The 19,673-nt window shown below is 50.7% G+C and overlaps 1 protein-coding gene across 3 annotated transcripts in view; it reads right to left on the reverse strand.

Moving 5' to 3' along the window:
- The window catches only part of LIPE (lipase E, hormone sensitive type), a 29,680-nt gene extending 10,729 nt beyond the window's left edge, over positions 1 to 18,951 (reverse strand). Inside the window, exons 1-7 of one of the 3 annotated variants that reach the window (XM_083454991.1) lie at positions 9,121 to 9,338; positions 8,010 to 8,092; positions 7,322 to 7,854; positions 4,702 to 4,792; positions 2,923 to 3,068; positions 1,926 to 2,111; positions 56 to 350 (exon numbers count right to left, since the gene is read on the reverse strand). In XM_083454991.1, coding sequence (XP_083311117.1) covers positions 56 to 350; positions 1,926 to 2,111; positions 2,923 to 3,068; positions 4,702 to 4,792; positions 7,322 to 7,854; positions 8,010 to 8,067 — 1,309 coding nt within the window. In that variant the 5' untranslated portion in view covers positions 8,068 to 8,092; positions 9,121 to 9,338. Of the gene's footprint in view, positions 1 to 55; positions 351 to 1,925; positions 2,112 to 2,922; positions 3,069 to 4,701; positions 4,793 to 7,321; positions 7,855 to 8,009; positions 8,093 to 9,120; positions 9,784 to 18,784 lie in introns of those variants that run through there. The other 2 variants (XM_083454990.1, XM_083454992.1) reach the window with 2 other exon arrangements.
- Positions 18,952 to 19,673: the final 722 nt, after the last annotated feature.

Raw genomic sequence — 19,673 nt, forward strand, 5'->3', positions numbered from 1 at the left:
AAAGCCCAGTTCTGGCCCCCACCTCCTTCCTTCCCCCCAGCCCTCCTTTTCTCACCCAACAGGTGGCAGTTCTTGATGGCCCAGCAGTAGGCATAGAAACACTCTTCCAAGGCCCGAGGAAAGGGAGCCTCCGGCGCCAGCGAGTAGTCGATGGAGAGGATGGGGGCGCCCAGTTCCTGCGCCCAGGATTTCAGGTAGGGCTCGTGCGACTTGGAGGTCTGTGCCACAAAGCCGCCGCCGTGGAAATGCACCACCAGGTAAGGCGAGCGAGGCAGCGGCTTGGTCCTCCAGCGCAGCTCCAGGGCCAGGGGGCCTTCGGGGCGCATGAGGTTGCAGAGCTCCTCGCTGTCCTAGAAAAGAGAAAGGCCAAGCGGTCGAGGGTGCAGTGCCAGGCCCCGAGAGGCAAGAGGCGCCCAGCTGGCATCCACCTGCCGCCGCCTGGCGGTGCCAGTCCCTGGGGCTGTCAAAATCTCAAAGGGCTCTCTTGACAAACAAGACTGCTGTGACGCATTCCTGGAATCTGTTGCTCCAGATTGCAAGCAGGGAATTGGATGATCCTCCGTTTAAATAAAAAATGAATTTTTCATTTGAGTAACCCTCAACCATTGCGGAACATGGAATTTGCCCTCCCCCTTCACCCCAGGTTCCTGATTTGAGGCAAACCACAGTTCTCCTAGTCGTCTGCAGCAAACCCTGGTTTGCTCTTGTCCTGCAAGCCAGGGTCAAACCCCAGAGGAAGGTAACAGGCATGTGAGGGGGGAAAGGGGGAGGAGGGAGGACAGAAGTCTGAGTTTCAGAGTAACCTTGGAACCGGAGCACTGAAAACAAGGTGCTTATTTTAAATGTGTACAGTGGTACCTTGGTAGTCGAACGGCTTGGTTCCTGAACAAATCGGCCCCTGAATGCCGCAAACCTGGAATTGAATGTTCCAGTTTGCAAACGTTTTTCAGAAGCCAAATGTCGGGCGCAGCTTCCGCTTGAGTGCAGGAAGCTCCTGCAGCCAATCGGAAGCCGCGCCTTGGTTTTTGAACCGTTTCAGGAGTCAAAAGGATTCCTGGAGTGGATTAAATTTGAGAACCAAGGTACCACTGTATATGCTGCTTTTTCTGCTTAAAAAAAGCCTCAAGCAACTAACAATGAAAGCCATACAATTAAACACACCACCAGCAACAAAGACAATGACCAAAACAACATTTGCTGGAAACCACAGGAAAGCAGAGCGCTCTTGTGTCTCGGTCTGCTTCCCAGAGGCATCTGGTCTGCCAGTATGAGAACATGGTGCTGGGCAGGAGGGGCTGCTGGCCTGATCCAGCAGTCTCCTATGTTCTGAATGGCAGCCGAGTGGTTAAAAAGCTGTACGTCAGAGAAGGACAGACCAGCTCCCTTGTCCTTGACTCCGGGGGTTTCCTGCAGTCAGGGAAACTGACATGTGGGACGGCATCCAATTACAGAGCAGTCCCGCTCAGCCAGGGTCCCGTCCGAGAACGGTTTGGCCACATACGCCTGGAGAAGCTTTTTCAGCCTGCAGAACAAGTTCCCTTGCAGGCAATCTTCTCGGGGCACAGGCTGGCGGTGGCTGCGATCGGATGCAAAAGCGGCCTATGTGATTGTTTGTGCCGTGGATGTGACGATACATTCCAGCCATGCAAAATGACAGGACCCAACCACTACCACCCCCACCGCTTTCCATCCAGGCAGGCGAGAGGCATCAGTGCTGTTGAAGGACAAATTCCAGCAAGGCAAAAGCCCTTGAGGGGGCGGGGCAGGCTGGTGAAGAACGTGGCCTAGGGAGAGCCCCAAGGGCCAGGGAGAGAGGTCTGAGGGGCCGCATCCAGAGGCTAAATAATGCCCGGGATTCCACATGCCTCGAAGCTACGAGGTCTGACCCTGCGCATCCACCCTAGCTCAAGCTCCCAGCTGCTTACCTGTCCCTCCCGCAGCTCGTGGGAGATGAGTCTCATCTGCACAGCTCCTGGTCCGGTGTGGGCAACTGGGGGGGTGATGGTGACTGTCAGCTGGGGGTCAGCAACCAGAGGCAGGTCGAAGGAGTGTGGTGGCACCAGCAGCGCCCGGGATAGCCGGACCTGGGAGGAGGCCATGCTGGCGAGGGACTGCGGAGAGGGCAGAAGCTGTGTGAGAGCCCTAGGAGTGAATATCCAAAGAGCAGTTCCCCGCAGGAATATCCAGGGCAGAGGTGGCCCGCAAGGGACCAGGTACGCAGCATGAACGGCAGGAACAGTGCTGCATCACTAATAATAATAATAATAATAATAATAATAATAATAATAATTTATTCATACTCCGTCCATCTGGATGGTTTCCAACAGAATATTAAAAACACGATAGAACATCAAACATTAAAACCTTCCCTAAGTAGGGCTGCCTTCAGATGTATTGTAAAAGTCAGATAGTTGTTTATTTCCTTGACATTTGATGGGAGGGCGTTCCACAGGGTGGCATAGCTGGCAACGTTTTCCTTTTTTTAAGGAAAATTTCCTTATTCTGAATAGGATTCCTCACAAGAAAAGGGAAAAGTTGGCAGCTATGCAGGGTGGGCGCCACCACCGAGAAGGCCCTCTACCTGGTTCCCTGTAACCTTACTTCTTGCAGTGAGGGAACCTCCAGAAGGCCCTGAAAGCTGGACCTCAGTGTCCGGGCTGAACGATGGGGGTAGAGATGCTCCTTCAGGTATACATACAATTTCGACAGCCCATTTTGTTGCTATAGGTGCCCCCCTTGCTAAACCTGTCCATCCGTCCATCTTTCACAGTTCCCACAACCTCTGCCTCGCCTCACGCTCCCTGCCACCTGATCATGCCTCCTCCAGGCTCCCCCTCCGATCCAGGCAGAGTCTCTCTCCCATCCAAGGTCCCTTCTCCCCCCCAGTAGGTCCGACCTCCTGTCGTCTGAGGCAGGACTCACAGCCAGCAGCTCCATCTCGGTGAGGTTCCAGAAGCTCTTCCAAAAGTGCACGTCCAGGTTCTGAGTGATGCGCTCAAACTCTGCCCCACGGAGCTCGGGGTCAATAGCAAACTTCCCGCTGGTGAAGAGAGAGCTGGCGGCCACACCTGAATGGGGGGGGGGGGAGCACGAGAGAGAGAAAGAGGAAGAAGAGGGAGATCAAAGGAGTTGGGTGCATCTCAGGGGAAAACCTCTGCTTCGAATTTCGAGAAAGGGACTGCCCACATTATTATATCCCCCTGTGCGTCTAGTGCAGAAGAGAGAAAAATAAAAATATGTGGTACCACGAAGCTCATTGCTAGTAGCAGAGAGTGAGGTCGAGCGTTGACACATTTTCCAGAGACACTGGACTTCCTGCGCATAGCGGGGACGTGCCTGTGGCGCTTATGCGCTGCAAAAACGTGCTTGTTCCACTGCTTCTACAGCGATTGGAATCCTTCCTGACTTGAGACAACCTTTTCTGCCCTTGGGAGACAGTTGGCCTATACTTCAAAATTCAGTGGCACCTCTGGTTGCAAACGGGATCCGTTCCGGAGGTCCGGCCATATCCTGAAGTTTTCACAACCGGAGAGACTGCTTCTTCGCATGCGTGCGTGACAAAATACTTCCGAATTGCTGCTTTCGCAACTCGAGGTTACCCCATGGGTAACGTAACCCGAGGTTCCACTGTAACTACCCTATTTTTCCGTCTATAAGATACCCCCATGTAAAGATACCCCCATGTATAAGACGCCACCTATTTTAGGAGACTCAGATTTAAGAAAATGGGGGGAGATGTATCTGTGTCTAAAACGCCCCCTAATTTTTTACATTACAGTGGTGCCTCGCAAGACGAAAATAATCCGTTCCGTGAGTCTCTTTGTCTAGCGGTTTTTTTGTCTTGCGAAGCAACCCTATTAGCGGATTAGCGCTATTAGCGGTTTAGCGGCTATTAGCGGCTATTAAAGGCTTAAGGGATTAGCGGATTAGCTGCTAAAAGGCTATTAGCAGCTTAGTGCCTTAGAAAAAGGGGGTGGGGAGCGAAAAAAAACCCCCAGGAATCGCAAGACATTTTCGTCTTGCGAAGCAAGCCCATAGAGAAATTCGTCCTGCGAAGCACCTCCGAAACAGAAAACCCTTTCGTCTAGCGGGTTTTCCGTCTTGCGAGGCATTCGTCTTGCGGGGCACCACTGTATTTTAAAGGGGAAAAAACCTAGTCTTATACACGGAAAAATATGGTATTTATTTGTTTATAGCCCACTCTTGTCTTCAAGGTGCTCAAGGCAGTAGAATCATAGAATCATAGAGTTGGAAGAGACCACAAGGGCCATCAAGTCCAACCCCCTGTCAAGCAGGAAACACCATCAGAGCATTCCTATAGAATCATAGAATACATGGATTTTCCCCCACCCCAGCCTCATTTAACCCCAACAACAACCTTGTGAGGCAGGTTAGGCTGAGAGGCAGTGACTGGCCCAAGGTCACCCAGTGAACTTCATCCATGGCCTAGGCGGGATTGGAACCCAGGCCCTAGTCCAACATGACACCAAACGGTCAAAATAATACAAAAAACGTGAGAGGAACAGCACTTTGACCCACTGGCCAGTCATGCGTCCTGGGAAAAGGATGAAGCTATGCATTACAGGGAGGGGGAAACAAACGTTTTGGTGTTCAGGGGGACACGATGGGGAGAGGAACACAGTTCCCATGTTGTGGATGTGCCAAGATATGGCTGCCATTCCCCCGCCTCCCACCACTCACCAATGCCAGACACATGGCGCTTGTAATTTTCCCCAAAGGAGACGAGGCTGATGGCGATGGTCTGCAGGAAAGGCCGGATCGAGGGAGCGAACTGGGAAGGGAAAGGTCAACATTAAGGCTGGGCAGAAACTCTTAATGAATTAAATAATCACATTTGTTTGTTGCCTTTTTCTTCCCCAGGGCAACCCAAAATGGAGCAGGGGGGGGAATATCCTAAAAACACCCCACCCACTTCTAAAAGGCTATAGATAGTTTAATAAGCAAAAGGCTTTTTATATGGTTGTAGAGGAATGTTTTTGAATGCTATATGATGATGCTTCCAGGCGAGCCTCCTGGGGAGAGCATTCCACAAACGGGGAGCCACCACAGAAAAGGCCCTGTTCTCAGGTTGCCACCCTCTGGACCTCAAAGAAGGGCCTCAGATGATCACAGGATCCTGGTAGGTTCATATGGAGAGAGGCGGTCCTTGAGGCATGGTGGTCCTGAGCTCTTCACGGCTTTATAGGTTATAAGCAGCACTTTGAATTGGGCCCAGAAACTAATTGGCAGCCAATGTAGTCGGGCCAGGATTGGTGCAATATGCATAAACTGTCTTGCCCCAGTAAGCAGCCTGCCTGAATTCTGCACCGGCTGAAGCTTCTGAACCGTTTTCAGAGGCAGCCCCACATATGACGCATTGAACTATCCTAGAGGTTACACAGCATAGACGGCAGAGGTTAGGCTATCCCCGTCCAGACTGGGGCAGAGCTGGGCCACCAGCCAAAGCTGATGGAAGACACTCTGCACCACCAAAGGCCACCTGAGCCTCAAGCAACATCAATGGAGAGGGAGGGTAACCCCATCAGGAGCAGGCAACCTCCCATCCATCCAGTCTAGCGAACCACCCACTAACAGCCTTGTCTGGACTGAGCTTTGGTTTGTTGACCCTAATCCAGTCCATTACCGAATCCAGTCTGGCACATCTACAGCCACACCGTGCTTCCCAAACACGGCTGCTGGTTCCAAACCCGAGAAAGGCAAGTTGAGAAATCTATAGCCAGAGGACCAAACCTTGAGAGGCAGGGAACACGATGCTGCGTTTGGGGAACTGGTTGCTCGCAGGCAGAGGCCTGGCTGGGTCTGGTTTTCATAGCCTCAGCCAAACATGCGGGAAAAGGATGAGGCAGAAGAAGAAGAAGCACTGCTGGACCCCCCTTGCCAAGTCCTGCCAGGGTTCCTGGCTGCATGGACCCTCTGGGTGAAGTCAGAGAGTCAGGGGAGCTCCGCAATGGAGATCCAAACTCAGCCGGGAAACTTCGTCTCCTGTGAGACTGGCAAGTGTGTCGGGGTGGAGGAGGGAGAGAGCTAGAGGGACTTGCATGACCCATGGCTCAGGGCCATGCAGCCAAGGCCTTCGCCTGCGTGGAAAAGAAGAGAGAAGGAAAGGGGAAGGCCAGAGCCGGCTTTCCGTGACAGGGAGGCCCTGGCTCCGCTGTGTGGCAGGCAGCTCTTGCCACAGAGGCTCCTTCGGGACAAACACGGAGGGCTCTGTGTTGGGCAAATCAGATTAAGGTTGCTGATGGGGACCGGCGTGAGCTCTGCAGAGAACAAGGTGAACGTCTTGGGAGGAGTACAGAGGTCCCGTGAGGAAAGGGCACCAGCTTCTCCTGGGATGAAGCAGACTCTGCTGGCAATTATTACTACTGCAGTATGAGACGGCCGCTACGTAGAAATCAATAACAAAAAACACAGAGCAAACACTGGGGGGACGGACGATGACAGGTCCCTGCCCCCAGGAGAATACAGCTGAATGCAGCCAGTGGTGGAGGAACAACAGAGAGAGAAGTCAGGCCAGGCCAACAAGGGATGAATGCAAGCGAACACAGCTGTGGCAAATTCAGCCAAGCTATAGATGGGGTTGGAGAGGGCAGTCAGCAACTTCACAGGGTTTGGGCTGAGGGGAAGGAGAAGGAGGGCTGCAGCTCCGCTACCTTACATGCAGAAGGTCGCAGGATAAGTCTCTGACACCTCTAGGTGGGGCTGAGAACATCCCCCTGCCCTCCTCCAAAACCCTGGAGAACTGCTGCCAGTCAGTGAGGCGATACTGCGCTAGCTCCGAGGGCCTTCTGGTGGTTCCCTCACTGTGAGAAACGAAGTTACAGGGAACCAGACAGAGGGCCTTCTCGGTAGTGGCACCCGCCCTGTGGAACACCCTCCCATCAGATGTCAAAGAGATAAACAACTTTGAGAAGACATCTGAAGGCAGCACTATATGGGGAAGTTTTTAGTGCCTGATGTTTGGCTGTGTTTTTTATATTATTTTGGAAGCCACCCAGAGTGGCCGAGACAACCCTTTCAGATGAGCGGAGTATAAGTAATTAATTGTCATTATAATTTTTATTATTTATGGACCAATTGTCTGACTCAGTCCAAAGCAGCTCATGCCCCCAGGCACTGTGCAGATAGATGTTCCACTGCAAGGACATCTAGGGGGAAAGACCAAACTCCTTTTAGAGCAGGAGACCACAGAAATGATGACAGGTAGGAACGTGGGGGTTCACTGATGCCTGCAACGGGTCAGGGGCCACCTCCCCAAAGCCTAGCAGCTCCATGCAGGCTGAGCGCCTCCCCTCTGCCTCACCTGGAAGCCCATGCAGCGCCCGTAGAAGCAGCCCTTGTGCATGGTGATGTACTCCTGCAAGAACTGTTCTGAGAGCCCTCGGTCCTCGTGGTTGAAGAGGTGGCCGGGCCGGTTCTGGGTGAGAAGGCGCTGGGCCAGGTAGACGAGGGCTCGCAGCTGCGTCAAGGCGGTGCAGTAGGCCTCCAGCTCGGCGCAGTTGTGGCTGGTGCGGAAGAAGATGCTGCGCCGGTTGGTAGCCACGTAGCGGCTCTTGTGGACGATGTGGGCCAGGCAGCAGCGCACCGTCTGCGCCAGGCTCCGGTAGCCGTTGGCCGGCGTGTGCTCGTCCAGGTCAAAGATGTGGTAGATGGTGGCAAAGTGGCTCAGCACCGGCTCCAGGCACCGGGCGTGCTCCCGGATGGTGGTGAAGGCCGCCACAAAGCGCCGGCCCGTCTCGCTGGTGCTCTCCTGGAAGAAGTTGACGTTGTCTTCCGCCAGCGCATGCAGGGTCTGGAACAGGGGCCGAGGATCCATGGCGTCGGCGACAGGGGGGCCTGGAAGAGGAAAAGAGAGCGGTGAGGGGGTCCCCCCGGAAAGAGGCGGGTACGAAGGGAGCCGGGTGGAGAAGTTATGCTGCTGTGACTGAGCGCAAAGAGCCTCTCGCCAAGAGAGGAGCACGCCTTCGCCGGACGTCCTGCCCCTTACTTACACTCCCCTGTCACTGCCTCAGCTATGTACTCCACATTCCCCGATTCCTCGGCTTCCATGTCTCCTCCGCGCAGGCCGGAAGCCCTGTGAGCAGAGCGGGCATCGCTTACTAAGACAATATCAATGTACGGAAGAGCCCGTTTCCAGAGAGCTCCACCCCACTCTCTCTCAACAGTTCTGTCACCCAGGAATAACGGCCGACGGGGGCTCTCCCGATGGAAGCTGTGCAGGTGAGAATCAAGCCCACTCCACGTAAACATGTAAAAAATGCAGGCAGGATTTGACTGAAGAGCAGCAGTTGAGTATTTGTTGGGAGCACAGTGTGGAATATTTATAATACGCAAGTTTAGAAAATACGGGGGAACCACAGTGGGGTGAAGCTGTATGTGAAATGGATTTCTACTTGGAAGCATGTATCAATTTGTAAACTTTTGAAATTTGGAAATAAAAAAACAAAGAGAGAATCAAGCCTATTCCTAACGGATGGAGCAGGCAGATGTTGCCCACATCTCAGTGGGGTCCCTGAGCTCCCCCTTTTATCCCTCCTCCCGCCGCTGGTTGCAGCTCACTTCTAAGAGGAGGCAGGGGTTAAGGGGAGCGCACAGCTTAAGCTGTTGACCCTGGTGAGGTACAGGCAAAAGCCTGCTCCCTTTCAGGTGGTCCTCTGACTGCTGGTGGTTTGAGCCCGCCCAGAGATGGCTGTGTATTGCAGGGAGTTGGACCAGGTGACCGGGGGGGCGGGGGTGTCCCTTCCAAAACTCTAATTCTGTGACTGGCAAGCCCCCAACCCTCACCGAGAGGTGCCCAAAGCACTCCCTACAGGAATAGCCCACCCACATTTAATAAATAACCATCATCCTATCAACAGGCCTTCCAAATAGTTAAGAGCAGCCTCCAGCACTTCAAAGATGTCCAAAGCTCTTTGCATCCTCAAAAATCCTGACAACAGCCCTGCCAGGGAGGCCAGTGGCGGCGGCAGAGGTCTCGGATCGCTGAGGAGGCAAGAGCCTGGTCTCAGGCTACCAGGGGACAGGAGGCAGCTGAAACCCCAGCCGGTTCTTGGAGACGCTCGAACACAGGAAGAGAGAGGGGCTTGTGTCGAGGGTACTCACCCACCGCTGCCCACCAAGGACCAGGGCTTCCTGATGCCGCCTGGAGTTGCCTTTCGGCCACTGGCTGCCTGCCCAGCCAGCCGGCTTAAAAGAGGGCTGGGGAAGTCAACAGGCTGGCCCCGCCTCAGAGGAGGGGACAAGGGAGGGAGAGTTTGGGATTGACTGGGAAGGGGAAGGAGGGCCAAGCTGCCTTCTCAGCCCATCTCTCTGTTTCCCCCTCGGCGGCAGCGTTCCGGAATGCTCAGGCGCTGCATCAAAATTCCAACATTCCAGTTCCGCTGCCAGTTCCCTCTCCGCAAACCCATGGCTGGAATAAACTAGGCACAGAGTGATTGGTGTGCATGAATTGTTTTCCTCACTGGATATATTTGGTGCCCGCAGCAAACCTGTGGGGAGGGTGGAAGGTGCTGGCTTTGGGTTATTATTATTATTATTATTATTATTATTATTATTATAAGGTACTGTTTTCTGAGAGTGCAAAGGACCCCAGTGGGGAGGATGCTTTGCGAGGGAAGCTGGGCCAGGAAAACTGGGGAGAGAGCAACAAGTGGGAGTGGGAAGACAAGAGGAAAATGAGGCGCACAAGGCAGAAATTTAGGGGTTGTGGGGAATGGAGGTCTCAGTCCTCGGATGCTTGTCCCTCCATCTGGAATTACGTGTGTACAGTGGTACCTCAGGTTAATTCGTTCTGGAGGTCTGTTCTTAACCTGAAACTGTTCTTAACCTGAAGCACCACTTTAGCTAATGGGCCTCCTGCTGCTGCCACGCCACCAGAGCACGATTTCTGTTCTCATCCTGAAGCAAAGTTCTTAACCTGAGGTACTATTTCTGGAATAGCAGAGTCTGTAACCTGAAGCGTATGTAACCTGAAGCGTATGTAACCCGAGGTACCACTGTATATTCTGGATGGTTAAAATACGATTGCTCCCACACCACACACCACTTTTCAAGCCACACTTGCATGTTGTTGTACACACTGGAGAGCAGAGGGAGATATTTTCACCCAAAGTGCATTGTCTGTTGGGTTTTCCTGAGTTGCAAGAACCCCTCCAATTGTGGACATAGGTGGGGGGAGCTGCTCCCCTAAAAGGGTAAAGGTAAAGGACCCCTGACAGTTAAGTCCAGTCGCAGACGACTCTGGGGTTGCGCTGCTCATCTCGCTTTACAGGCCGAGGGAGCCGGCGTTTGTCCGCACTTTTTCCAGGTCATGTGGCCAGCAGGACTAAGCCGCTTCTGGTGAACCAGAGCAGCGCATGGAAATGCCGTTTACCTTCCCACTGGAGCGGTACCTATTTATCTACTTGCACTTTTTGGCGTGCTTTTGAACTACTGGGTTGGCAGGAGCAGGGACCGAGCAACGGGAGCTCACCCGGTCGCCAACCTTCTGATCAGCAAGCCCAAGAGGCTCAGTGGTTTAGACCACAGCGCCACCCGCGTCCCAGCTGCCCCCCTAAATCAAGTAAATAAATAAAAATACTTAACTAACTGACCAATTGCATCACAGATAGCTCTCTTCTGCCCCCCTCTAACAAAAGTCCTGCTCCCCCTAACATACAGTGGTGCCCCGCAAGACGAATGCCTCGCAAGACAGAAAACCCACTAGACGAAAGGGTTTTCCGTTTTTCAATGCACTTCGTAGGACAAAGTTCCCTATGGGCTTGCTTCGCAAGACGAAAATGTCTTGCGAGTCTTGAGATTTTTTTTCGCTCCCCACCCCCTTTTTCTAAGCCGCTAAACCACTAATAGCCTTTTAGCAGCTAATCCGCTAAGCCTTTAATAGCCGCTAATAGCCGCTAAACCACTAATAGCGCTAATCAGCTAAGCCGCTAATAGGGTTGCTTCGCAAGACGAAAAAACCGCTAGACGAAGAGACTCGCTGAACGAATTAATTTCGTCTTGCGAGGCACCACTGTAGTTCCTAGCTACGCCCATGCCTCCAACTCCTATTCCTGAAGCTGTCATCTGAGCATGTGCAGTGGCTGCCTCAAATGTACACACCTCAGTCTAACTGCAAAGGGAACGTGGCATATATTTCTGAACTGTGTGGAAGCTGGTTCGAGGGGAAACACAACAAACAGCATCATTTCCCAAGAAACTACAGGATAGATATGGATTGGGGCTAATGCCATGCACACTACAGCTTCAAACGCTGGAGCCAGAGTAAGCAGCACTGTGTACACAGCCGCTGCCTGTTTCTTCCTCTGCAATCAATGAGGACTAAAAACCTAGTGCTTCCCCCCCCCCCAAAGGATGCGGAGAGTCTAGCAGTTCTTATTATTATACTTTGCACCACATTATATATTTCTGCACTGGAGGGCAGGACCCGAACCAATGGATTCAAGTTGCAAAAAAGGAGATTCCAGCTAAACATCTGAGCCAACAGTGTGATGCGGCAGCTAAAAAAGCCAATGCAATTCTGGGCTGCATCAATAGGAGTATAGCATCTAGATCAAGGGAAGTTATAGTGCCACTGTATTCTGCTCTGGTCAGACCTCACCTGGAGTACTGTGTCCAGTTCTGGGCACCACAGTTCAAGAAGGACACTGACAAACTGGAACGTGTCCAGAGGAGGGCAACCAAAATGGTCAAAGGCCTGGAAACGATGCCTTATGAGGAACGGCTAAGGGAGCTGGGCATGTTTAGCCTGGAGAAGAGGAGGTTAAGGGGTGATATGATAGCCATGTTCGAATATATAAAAGGATGTCACATAGAGGAGGGAGAAAGGTTGTTTTCTGCTGCTCCAGAGAAGCGGACACAGAGCAATGGATCCAAACTACAAGAAAGAAGATTCCACCTAAACATTAGGAAGAACTTCCTGACAGTAAGAGCTGTTCGACAGTGGAATTTGCTGCCAGGGAGTGTGGTGGAGTCTCCTTCTTTGGAGGTCTTTAAGCAGAGGCTTGACAACCATATGTCAGGAGTGCTCTGATGGTGTTTCCTGCTTGGCAGGGGGTTGGACTCGATGGCCCTTGTGGTCTCTTCCAACTCTATGATTCTATGATTCTATGATCAGGCAGAACTTTCTGAGAGTAAGAACTGTTCGACAGTTGGGACTCTCCTTCCTTGGAGGTTTCTAAGCAGAGGTTGGACGGCCATCTGTCATGGAGTTGAGATTCCTGCATTGCAGGGGGTTGGACTAGATGACCCCCAGGGTCCCTTCCAACCCTGTTAAATAGTGTGGCAACGAAGATTCCAAAACCCCGGTCCTCGGCAACAACAGACCTATTATATTCTTTTGCATTTAATACTGTAGGAACTGAGTTGGTTGATTCCGTAACAGAAGAATGAAACTATTTGCACCAGAAGAACATAACAGGCCCCTGCTCTTCCTCACACAGGACAGGGAGCCAGGGCTGTTTATGGGGCTCCCGTGACCATGTTTTCAAGAGCGGTGCCAATTAGACCAACTCTTTCCAGGAGGGCCACATGCTCCCCATGCGCAGACAAGTCCCATGGGGCTCCTTGAAGCTCATCTGAGCTTGGGCTGCTGTAGAGCAACAGCCTTTGTGCAGAGCGCTAAGGGCAAGAAAGGGGCATTGCACTCGTTGAACCAGATCAGAAAAAACTAATAGGGATCATAGACTCGCCAGCAAATGGTCCTGAGATTTCTACTTACCGTATTTTTTGCTCTATAAGACTCACTTTTTCCCTCCTAAAAAGTAAGGGGAAATGTGTGTGCGTCTTATGGAGCGAATGCAGGCTGCGCAGCTATCCCAGAAGCCAGAACAGCAAGAGGGATCGCTGCTTTCGCTGCGCAGCAATCCCTCTTGCTGTTCTGGCTTCTGGGATTCAGAATATTGTTTTTCTTGTTTTCCTCCTCCAAAAACTAGGTGTGTCTTAGGGTCTGGTGCGTCTTATAGAGCAAAAAATACGGTAAATCAGACAACATGGGGCACAATTTATAATGGTCAGACTTCAGCCCCATTCTTAAAGCGGCCCATGCGAACTTTTCATGCAGGGGCTGGAATGTTTTTATTTATTTGAATACCAAATGAAATGTTGCTCCTTGCTACAGCGTACCTGTCGTTTCTGCCCTCGGTCAGAAAGAACAACTAAGAGGAGGCTTCATTCCCTTCCGATTAAGAGGAATTTGCAATTCCGCTCCGTTTCTGACCTTTGTTATGCCTTCCCCACAAACACACTTTCCCAATTCCTTCCTCACGCCTCGCTCCCTCCTCTACTCTGATTCCACCAAAAACAATCCCAGATTCAGCATAAGCACACGCCACGCTTCAAAAACACACGTGCTCGTAAGGTGTCCATAGCGCAGGCAAATGCACCTCTGCAAAGGTTTTTACGCACTTTTCTCTCTCACACACAAATTGAGCCTATGCCGCCCTGACTCTTTTGACACTCTGTCAGAGGGACAGGCCTACCAGCAATCTGAATGTCAACTGAATTATCTCACCTTGCCCATTCCACAACGCCTTTTTAATTTATTTATTCTTTTCTTGGGGCTAGGCTGCCGAGTTATTCACGTCGGCATCTGCCATCGCTTCCAAGATCGCCTTTTTAGACATTAAAGGTGGTGAAACCTCCCAGGTGTGGAATTGTAACGTCACGGGCACTAGCCAAACAGCACTGTGCACGGTCAGCTTCTGGGGCAAAGTGGCAGAACCAGTTTTCATCATCCTGGATCTTGGAAAGAAATAAGTATCTTTCTATGAGGTGCAGCAGGGGCACCTCAACCACTGAAGTTAACTTATTTATTTGAAGTATTTATACCTCTCTTAGCAGCCAAAATCTTGAGGCAGCTTGCAGCAAAATGGACAATAACTCCATAGTTACAAAAATGAGCTATGAGGCATATTATATATATCAGTCCCCCCTTCATCCTCCCATGTTCCAACCACCAGTCTGCAGCTGGTTCTCCCGGCCTGGATCTCGCTTTCAAAGCCACCAGATGTTGTTGATGTCGTCATTCTTATTACTAATTACTGAATTTATATCTTACCCTTCCTCCTGAAGAAGCCCAGGGTGGCAAACAAATACACATCTTTTTTTAAAAAAGCATTTTAAGACAGCTAAAACATTCTAAAATCAGTTTAAAGCATCAATTTATCCAGTGATCTCAGGATTGCCAGGAACAGCACCCCTTCGTCCACCAAATGCCAAACAGGAATGTTCTCAAATGCATCCTGAAAGTTAATCATGATGGAGACAGACGTGCCTCACTAGGAAGGTCATTCCATGAATGAGGAACCACCACAAAAAAGGCCCCGTCACAGGTGAGCCGCCAACGGTGCCACTACCAACAAGGTCCTACCTGCCAATCATATGGTCTGAGACACTTGATACTGGGGAAGGGGCTCATTTAAGTATCTGGGTCCCTAGAAATTTAGCAACCCACAAGCCAGGGCCTCCTCATTGCCCTGTCACTGCTGTCTTCCCAGCCCCTGGTGGCTGATGCAGGAGATCCAGGAGCAGAAAAGTGTTACAAGCTTCCTGCACCCCCGACTTTCAGCTTTATAGTGGGCCTCACCCTAAGAGACATACAGCATCCTTTTAAACAACAAAGGGTCAAATCCTTTTTTTATCATTAACTTGAGTTTTCTTCCGAGGAGAGAATGGAAACTGCCCCTTCTGTTTTATTGCACCAGCGGAAGAAGAATCGAGTGGCCCTCCAGATGTGGTCGTAGTTCAGCTCCCGTCAGTCCCAAGTCGGGATGGTGGCAGTCCCACAACATCTGGAGGGCCACAAACTCCCCATCCATGTTCTACAAGCGGCATGGAGTTCCAAAAATGGGATGTTTGAAAAGACGAGATGCGGAAGGCAAAACTTAGTTTTGAGCAAGAGCTGAAAGATCTGTGGTGCCGGGAGATGCCCAGGCTTTCACCATCCCCTCCCAGGACGTGGAGTTTGAGACTTGCCCAGCTGAGTCACCACTTTGGCATCTGAAGAAATGTTTCTGGGTAAACTAGGAAACACATGGGGCAAGGATGAGAGCAAGGGGCACAGGCAGCAAAGGGGGCCCATGTCAAATGCCAAAAACATGGAAAACAGGGGACTGGGAGAGAGGGCAGGGAACAGCCTCGCAGCTGGAACTGGACAGGGATTGGGGAGGGAGGAGTCAACTGTCTCCCTTCTCGGCAGGGTGTGAAACCTTTGCCCTTTAACCTCTGCTGTGCAGGGGGGAGAGGAGGGGGGCTAGCTTAAGGAATGACGACCTGCGGTGAAAGCTGAGCCTCCGTGTCACACCATGTTCACGTGGCTCTCGGATTGGCGGACGACAGACCCGCACCCGTTCCTGGCCTTCCCCTCCCCTCCCCACCTCCTCACCCCAGGTGCTCCACTGCCGCAGTTTCTAGCAAAAACACAAACCAGCGAGAAACAGCATCTCACGCGGCTCTGCCAGGGCTAATGCCCGCATCAGTTAAGATCATCAGGTGACCTCTGGGGCACAGGCGCAAGCCGTGCCAGGCGCGCTCAACACAAATCTCCCTTTGTGGCCGCCAGCTGAGCTGCTGGACTCCTCCCTGCCCCTTGGCATGACCGTGAGGGCAGAGAAAAGGCCGGTCGGAGATTCTGCCAGGAGCAAAAGGGTGCCCGGTTCCACTCACAGATTGGGAATGTAGCGCCTCAGGCAACGCCTTCGCAGGCCTCAACAAGTTCTGCAAACCAATCGCGCTGCCATTACCGAGGAAGAAGAACTGTAATAACAGCGGTACCAACTCAGCATGACATGTTAGAAGCTAATTCACTGACTAGACAAAAAGTGACAAAACGAGTTCTGTGAAACGGCTGTAGGTTGCTCAGGGGCTGGAGGGTAGGGTGCCAGGGAAATATGCAAAAACATTACTAAACCTTGAAACGAATCCTTGCCATTAAGGACAGGCATTGGTTCGAAAAACCAATTTTGCAGATAAATCTTTCTTTAAAGAGGGAGCCCTTGTCATCTGGGCAGCGCAGGACCTCCACACACACTGCCCAGGCTTGCGCCCCGAAGAGGTCACTTTGGGTCTGTTTAACGCAACAGAAACAACACGGCCTGACTTCACCCCCAGAGGCGCACTCCATTGTCTCTCGAGACAGGCAGATGTCAACAATGTTTGTGGGGCAGCGGGTCTCCAGGGCAGTAAGAAATCACCAGAACTCCTGGCTGAGAGGAATGTAATATCGTGAACTTTGAAGCGATCTGAACATATACCCAGTCACTCGGTGTGCAATAAATAAAAGAAACCTTGTTAGAATTGCCGTTTTATTAGTGCTCGCAGGGATGTGGCAAGGTGGTTCATTAAAAAGTAATTGGAAGACACAGCCAAGAGAGGGAACAAGATGGAATCTCAAGGTACAGTAACAGAAGAGAATGTGGCACAGCTCAGTCATTCTTGGGCCTTTACTGACAGAAGGATCCAATCTTGACAACTTCTACAAGAAGCTGTCATCCAAATTCATCCCAGCAAGGGAACAGTGCAAAAACGTTTTGCATTTAAGAGCAGAGATGCACATTTGCAGTGCAATTCTACGCATGTCTACCCAGAAGTAAGTCCTATTGGTTATACAGGACTTATTCCCAAGTAACAGTGTCTAGGATGGCAGACTAAGAGTTCAGAAATTACTTTGGGTAGGACTCTGAAACTAGTGCTTATCATCCAGACTGCCGCACACAGATGGCCAGCAGCTTAAATCTATATCGGAACCTGAAAGCTTACATAATTCTTCCTAAAGCCCCGATATCAAATTTTTAATTCACCTCCATCTCATAGAATTTTCAGACATATGCAGCTGGTATCTGAGAATCTCACTGAGAATTTCCACAGGCAAACATAGCATACACAGAAACAACATTCTTACCCAGAAGCCCAGGTGCCACCCAATTATGGGGCACAGAGCAGAACACACAGAGAACACACACACACACAAAACAAACACACAAAAACACACTTGGAAGGTATGCTAAGAAATTCCCTTCCCACATCTTGGCAACAGGGTTGCAAAGATTTCACTACTGATCAATAACATATATGAACTTCTAGAGGCAGAATATCTAGTACACACACTCTGCTTAATATGCTAAATAGAAAAGCCATAATTTAGTAAACATTTTAATTAAAGTAAATATGACACTCTCTTACACTGTATTCAAAAGGACCCAACAACCACTGAGCTCTAGAGCCCACTCCCATCTTCCAAAGGACCATCACAGTCGATCACACAGTTTATTTCTAGCAGATGTCGCTCAGGGACAATGTGATATAGTAGCTAGAATTGGGGAGACCCGAGTTCAAATCCTGACTCAGTCACTAAGGTCACTAGATGACCTTGGTCAGCCACTATCTCCCAGCCTAATCCCTCTCACAAGGATGTTGTGATGATAAAATGGTAAGAGAACCGTGTACATTGCCTTCAGGTCCTTAAGTTATAACATAATAAATACAAATCCTGTCAAGATACCATGGATCATACTTTCAGCAACATAAGCCCCATAAAGGACTTGATTGCAACAACTTCCAGAGGGTGTAGCTACGTTAGCCTGCCCCAGCAAAAAACAAAAACACCCCCCCCCAATTCTTATGGCACCTTAAAAACTAACATTTTAAAATTTACTTAACAAAATTTATTTACTGATTATAAAAAAGCTTATAAGCAGTTTACAAGTCTTTTATTATGGCCTAAGATTCCACGGTCTACAATTGACTTCATCAGATGCATGATAAGTAATCCTACATATAACCATAACTCAAAACAACTTTTTATTCATATCGACGAAGTTGGGACTGCAGTCCACAAAAGCTTAAACCAAAGTGAACATGTTAATCTTTATAGTGCCACAAGAACCTGCTGGGCATTTATTAAAAAATACTTTGGGACCACCCCTTTGCTATTTTCAGTTGGGCCTCAAGCTTTGCACCGGTGAATCACCACAGATCCTTCAGAAAACTTGAGGCACCCCTGAGGACCATCCCTGAAGAAAAGGGTCCACCAGCTGGGGTTTTCACAGGATCTACTATCCCAGCAGTGTGTGAGAGAGTATTAGTCTATTACCCTTGGATTCCTTCACATACACACCCCAACATTACCAAGCTGACTGCTTGATCTCTTACCGCTGCTCCTTATTTATGTTATTATTGTTTTTTACCGCAAAGGGGTTTGTCGTAACAGGTCAAAGCGTTAATTTCTGCATGCATTCCTGCTCCAAACTACATACCTCCTCCACCTGCGATTCTTGCGTGAGATTTTCCTCTGACAGTCCACCCCTTGCAACCCCTATATATGTGTGTGTAGATTTGCCTCCAGGGGGGATAGCAACCCATGCCTCTGACTTGCAGAGGTTAAGGGCGCCAGACTGACTGGGAGACCTGGGTTCAAATCCTCCCACGCCCTCATTAAGTGACTTTGGGCTGCGGCCACCTTCTCTCAGCCTTCAACAATCACACAACACGGTCCACGGAACAGTCACAAACGCCACCATAAAGTAAGCTGGCCTTTAAGGGGCAACGTTATTTGAAAACCGCCCCCCTCCCCAACAATAACTGTCTACCGCCTAATGTTCCCACCGCCCCCCCCCACTTCCCTAATGGAAGCGCCCTCCCACAGAACGAGGAAGAGCGGACTCAGACCCCACCATTACAACTTTGGGGGGGGGGAGGAAGCAGACCGCGGCGGGACGTGCCAACGCCTCAAAAGGCAAGCCCGCCTCCCCTTGATTGGCCCTTTACTTACCCAACGGGGTTCCGTCTCCTGCCCCCGCCGGCCCCCTGTGAGCCCCCTTCCAGACCGGCTTCCGCCTCGGAGCGAACGTTCGGTAGCGCCACATGACGGGCGCTCGCCAATGAGTCGTGGGCGGGGACGGAGGGGCGGGCGGTTGCGACGTCACCCGAGCCGGTTCCCACGGCAACGGCGTCCCGGCTCCTGCTTCCGCATTCCCCGAGCCAGCCCGGCCTTTAAGGGGCCGGGCGCGCCGAAGTGCGGACGCCAGCAGGGGATCGATACGGATTAAGCTCGGGACGCTTTTTAATGTCCCGCGCCGCCTAATATAATTAATATACCCATGCTTTTTTTCCTGCAAATGCACGGTTTTTTGTTGTTTTGTTGTTGCTTACTGTATTTGCAGCATAGCTGTCAACGTTTCCCTTTTTTAAAAAAGGGAAATTCCCTTATTCCGAATAGGATTCCTCGCAAGAAAAGGGAAAAGTTGACAGCTATGATCTGCAGTGCAGTCGTACGCGTAAATTACTCTAAAGTAAGTCCCCATTGGATTCAATGGGGCTCCCTGTCAGCAATAAGTGCGGGCGGGTCCACGGCACGTGACCCATTATTATTATTATTTATTAAATTTACATACTAGCCTTCATCTGAAAAACACAAGGCAGTTTGCAAAGAATTCTGGGAAATGTGGGTCTCCGCTCACAGAGCTCTAATTTTCAGCATTCTTAACAAATTACAGTCCTCCGGCATTCTTTGCGGGGAGGCAAGTCATATGCTTTACATGTGCTGCCCTGATTCCTCTAAGCCAAAATCCAGGGCACACTACACATAAGAAAAATATACAGTTACAATTGCAAAAAATAAGTGAACAAGATCCCCACTAGTTTTTTTCCTTTTCTTTTTG

The sequence above is a fragment of the Podarcis tiliguerta genome, assembly GCF_965153285.1.
Source record: "Podarcis tiliguerta genome assembly, chromosome: 8".
Taxonomy (NCBI): domain Eukaryota; kingdom Metazoa; phylum Chordata; class Lepidosauria; order Squamata; family Lacertidae; genus Podarcis; species Podarcis tiliguerta.